The sequence below is a fragment of the Habropoda laboriosa genome, unplaced genomic scaffold, assembly GCF_001263275.1.
Source record: "Habropoda laboriosa isolate 0110345459 unplaced genomic scaffold, ASM126327v1 scaffold67, whole genome shotgun sequence".
NCBI lineage: Eukaryota > Metazoa > Arthropoda > Insecta > Hymenoptera > Apidae > Habropoda > Habropoda laboriosa.
Window position 1 is genome coordinate 4818045 of NW_017100242.1, and position 4903 is coordinate 4822947.

Sequence of the window (4903 nt, forward strand, 5' to 3'; positions counted from 1 at the left end):
TTGTATAGTTATTTGTGTTCAAAATATTTAAAAGACATAATGAAAGTAAGTTTTGTTTTACAGTATTAAATGTAATTATTATTAACATGATGGAACAGTCATCTGCAACACATTTAAGTAGCAACAATGACATATATAAAAATTTGTCTACTTCTTGTAATAACTTCACAAAAGCTTTTTATAAGGTAAATAAAAATTTCTTCTATATGCCTTGTAATATTGCTTTCAAATATTAGTTACGTAGATTTAAATTAACTAAAGCTTGTAACTTATAATTAATAAAATAAAAGTTATAATTAAAATAATAATGTATGTTATAGATGATTAAAATTAATATAACATTATATTACACTATGACTCTCTGATTTTAGGAAGTATCTTCTACCAATGAGGAAAATACTGTTAGTTCACCATTAAATATACATATGATATTATCTTACCTTTCCCATGGAGCAGAATCTTCAACTTTAGCTGAATTTACCAAAACGCTTTGTCACTATGACAAAGATTCAATAAAAGAAGGATATAAATTGTTAATAGCTCAGATAAATGTAAGGTTGTTAGAATTATATTAAAAATAGAAATTATTTAATGAAATAAATGTTTTATATATTTACAAGGAACTGAGCAATATTAAATTGTATATTGCAAATACAATGTACATTCAAGATGGATTTGAAGTGTTAACAGAATTTTTAACGATAGGAAAAGAGGTTTATCAATCTGAAATTTCAAAAGTTGATTTTAAACAAAATATAGATGCAGCTATAAAAATCAACACTTGGATTAAAGAGAAAACAAATAATAAAATATTTGACCTTGTATCTTCAGGTAAATTATTTTATATATGTACAATGAAACAATTATGATAATATAATTAATGTTTCTACATAGGTGACTTTAATGAAGATACAAAATTAGTAATAATAAATGCAATTTATTTTAATGGTAATTGGTTACATACATTTAATGCAAAAATGACGCAGGATAAAATATTTCATGTGTCAAGAAATGAAAAAAAACTTGTACCAACAATGTTTAATAAGTCTAAATACAATTATGGTAACATTCCTGAGTTACATGCAAAATTTATTGAAATTCCATACACGGTACGTTTACTTGTATAAATGTTGTATATCAAAAACTTACTAAATATCTTATAGAATGCAGACATTGTAATGATAATAATATTACCAAATGAAGTGGATGGTCTTTCATATTTGGAAAAGAACTTTTCATGGGAAATGCTTGCAAATACATCTCGATCTAACGACGATGTTGAATTGCATCTTCCAAAATTCAAAATTGAATTTACAGTAAATTTGGAAAATATTTTACATAAGGTATAAATAAAACATTTTATATATTCTATCATTTAACAAAATACATTTTATTTATGTTATAAATTTTAGCTTGGTTTAAGTACAATGTTTAAGCCTGATGCAAATTTTAATCGTATTTCAAATGTACCATTAAGAGTTAGTAAGGTTTTGCATAAAGCAATCATAGAAGTAAATGAAGAAGGTACTGAAGCTGCTGCTGCAACAGGTATATTTAATTTTTTTGAAAACGAAAATGCTTTTCACATACATTTTTAATGAAATCAATTCATTTTGTTTTAGCTGTTCAGTTAAGATTCCGACGGATGATAGTCGTAGATATACCACAAATATTTTTAGTTGATCGACCTTTCATGTTTATAATTAAATATAAACCATATAATATACCACTTTTTATTGGAAATGTAAAGGATATAGGAGTTGTACCACATAAAGATGAATTATAAATTTTTATTTATTGATATTAATAAGGAATAAACGTTAAGTCAAAATGCTGAACCTTTCTTGTATGCGACCACACAAAGAAAACACAATTTATAAATTAATTATTTTTTATCATTGGAAATTTTCTTTGGAAATTGCTTTACCATTATTTACTCACCGTACCAAAAGGTGGCAGAACTGTTTCTTTCTATTATAATATATATGTGGTATTGTGACAGTTGCAAGTTTCGGAATAAAATGGATTTGACAGTGTAGTGAGGAATGGTACTTATTATTGTACAATGTACATAAATTCGAATAATTAAATTAATTTAAGATAAAGGAACAGTTTGTAAAATGTCCGGTGAAATTGATATTTTCGATGACAACGAGGCGCAGTTGCCTCAAGACCTTGAAGATGATGTTGTTCAAGAAGTTTTGAAGACTGGTACCGATTTACGTCAGTATTCGAGACAAATTGAAAAAGAACTAAAAGAAGTTGAAAATAAATCTATTCAGGATTATATAAAGGAAAGCGAAAATATAGCTAGTCTTCATAATCAAATCGCTGCATGCGATAATATTTTAGAGGTTAGATTCCAATATTGTGTAAAGTATGAATCATGATGGTTCATGATGGATTATGGTTCATTAAGTTGCATTAAAGTTATAATGTCATATTTCGAAGAGATAATTTAGAAATTTCTTTGTTTATAGAAAATGGAATCTATGTTGATGAGTTTTCAATTAGATTTAGGAAGTATTAGTTCTGAAATACTTTATCTCCAACGTAAATCTGTAGCAATGAATCAACAATTATCAAATAAAACAATAATCAGAGGCCCTCTCAATCAGTTTATTGAAGATATGACAGTGTCAGAAGCTCTTATTGCGTAAGAATATAATTTACAAAAATCATTTGTTGTAACTAAAAATCAGCTTGTAACAATTTCAATATTTACAGAGGAATTATGGATTGTCCTGTGACTGAAAAAGAATTTTTAACACTACTGCAAACATTGAATCACAAAATAAATTTTGTAAAGGAGCAGAGTTTTAAGGAAGTAAAGTCATGTTTGGATGTAAAAGATATATTAGAAAAACTGAAAATAAAGGCATTAGCAAAAATCAGAACATATCTTTTAGAGCAGATTTATAAGTTCAGAAAACCAATGACAAATTATCAAGTGCCACAGAATAATATGTTAAAATATAAATTCTTTTTTGAGTTCATTCTAGCAAATGAAAGGAATGTAGCAGAAGAAATTTGTGGAGAATATATTAGCACAATGAGTAAAATATATTACTCATATTTTAAATCTTATTCTTCAAGATTAATGAAATTACAGGTAATATAATAATAAAAAAATTTTCAACAATTTACAAAGTAATGCTTGTTTAAAATACAAATTGTATAGTTTGAAGAAGGAGCTACTAAAGATGATTTGATGGGAGTTGAAGATACTGCAGGAAGAAGTATTTTTCATAAAACTACATTGAAGCACAAGGGTACTGTATTTTCTATAGGTAATAGAGGGGATGTATTAAATTCTCAGTTGGAAGCTCCTATCATAGTACCTCATACTGCAACTAAAATAAGAGTAAGTATGGAAATTGTCACTTTTGAAGTTCTTATTCAATATAGATCTTTTAGCTTAATAGCTCTTTGTTCATTTTTATTTAAAAATTTATATGCATACACTACTTTTACAATATTCATATGACAATTTAATTATTTTGTCCATACAGTATCATTATGAAGCTTTATTCAGAAGTGAACAATATGCTCTTGTAGATAATGCTTGTAGGGAATATTTATTTTTAACTGAATTTTTTAAAGTACGTGGTGTGCAAGCAATGGATATTTTTAACCAGGTAATATGCAATGGTGTTTCTTTATATTTTAATAAAGTTACTAAAAATGAATATACAGATAGTATTGTACACCTAATAAATAGGTAATGGGAAAAACGTTGAATTTGATGGTAAAAAATTTGCAATCTTTCGTGGAAGATTGCTATGATACAATTGCTTTATTCCTGTGTTTGCATTTAGTAATGCGTTATCGGTTGACTTGTCATAAAAGAGCAGTACCAGCTTTAGATAAATATTGGGATAATATGACATCAGTAATTTGGCCTAGGTATTTGTACAAATATAATATAATTTTTAATTAAAACTCACCCAAGAATTAGGACCACATTATGTAAGTTTAAAATTTCAAATTCAATTGAATTTACATGTTTAGGAATGGTAGTAGTTTATAAAATTTATTTACAGATTACACGAAGATATGCTGAGTTTAGTGCTGCAATGGTCAGTGTAGTTGAAGGATTTCCTTGTGAAGGAGCAACACAGTTACTAGCAGAGTTAAGGGAAGCTGTCCAATATTTCTTGTTAAGAATGGCAGCTACATTTACAAATAGAATTCAACAATTAGTTTTTCTTATTAATAATTATGATTTGATTCTTGGTGTATTAATGGTAAGAAATTACAATGTTATTTTAATAAATTATTATTGTAAACCCAATATTAAATTATTCTGAATATTACAATTTGTATATAATTTTATACAATAATTACATTTTTCTATAGGAAAGAACACGAGATAATTCAAAGGAGGCAGAAAGTTTCCGGGATCAATTAAATACACGTTCTTCAGAATACGTAGAAGAAATTTTAAGTCCACATTTTGGTGGTATAATACAGTTTGTCAAAGAATCAGAGATCATGATTGAGAAGGGTCAAACTGATGACTCAAAAAGGCAAGAGGGAAAAGCATTAGTTCTTGTGCAATCTTTTACAAATAACTGGAAACGGGCATTAGAAGAAATTAATCACGAAGTACTGAAATCTTTCCCCAGTTTAGTACTCGGTACGGCATTGGTTCAACGTGCAATGACGCAATTAGTGCAGTATTACCATAGATTTCACAAAATCTTACCACCAAATGCACGTACACAATTGACAAACTTTCACCATATAATGGTGGAAATGAAAAAATATAAAGCAAATTATTAGAATAAACTGAGGTACTTGATTTCTAGGTCAAATACAAATAATTATATCAGTTCTGAAAACTGAATAAATTTGAATATTATATTTGTTTTATTTATAACAATGTAAATGTTGTATATCA

General features: G+C 27.0%; 2 protein-coding genes across 2 annotated transcripts in view; both read left to right on the top strand.

Annotated features, from left to right (window-relative positions):
* Positions 1–1786, top strand: part of LOC108571942 (antichymotrypsin-2-like) — a 3296-nt gene extending 1510 nt beyond the window's left edge. Inside the window, exons 2-8 of the mRNA XM_017934100.1 lie at positions 51–185; positions 372–551; positions 621–831; positions 895–1109; positions 1164–1343; positions 1413–1548; positions 1623–1786. Coding sequence (XP_017789589.1) covers positions 51–185; positions 372–551; positions 621–831; positions 895–1109; positions 1164–1343; positions 1413–1548; positions 1623–1786 — 1221 coding nt within the window. The remainder of the gene's footprint in view (positions 1–50; positions 186–371; positions 552–620; positions 832–894; positions 1110–1163; positions 1344–1412; positions 1549–1622) is intronic.
* A 328-nt stretch (positions 1787–2114) lies between these two features.
* Positions 2115–4785, top strand: LOC108572019 (vacuolar protein sorting-associated protein 52 homolog). The gene is given in 9 exon segments (XM_017934198.1): positions 2115–2354; positions 2481–2656; positions 2728–3112; positions 3182–3364; positions 3513–3638; positions 3722–3932; positions 3935–3969; positions 4044–4247; positions 4360–4785. Coding segments are annotated over 9 exon segments (1980 nt in total). The 5' UTR covers positions 2115–2120.
* The last annotated feature ends 118 nt before the right edge of the window (positions 4786–4903 follow it).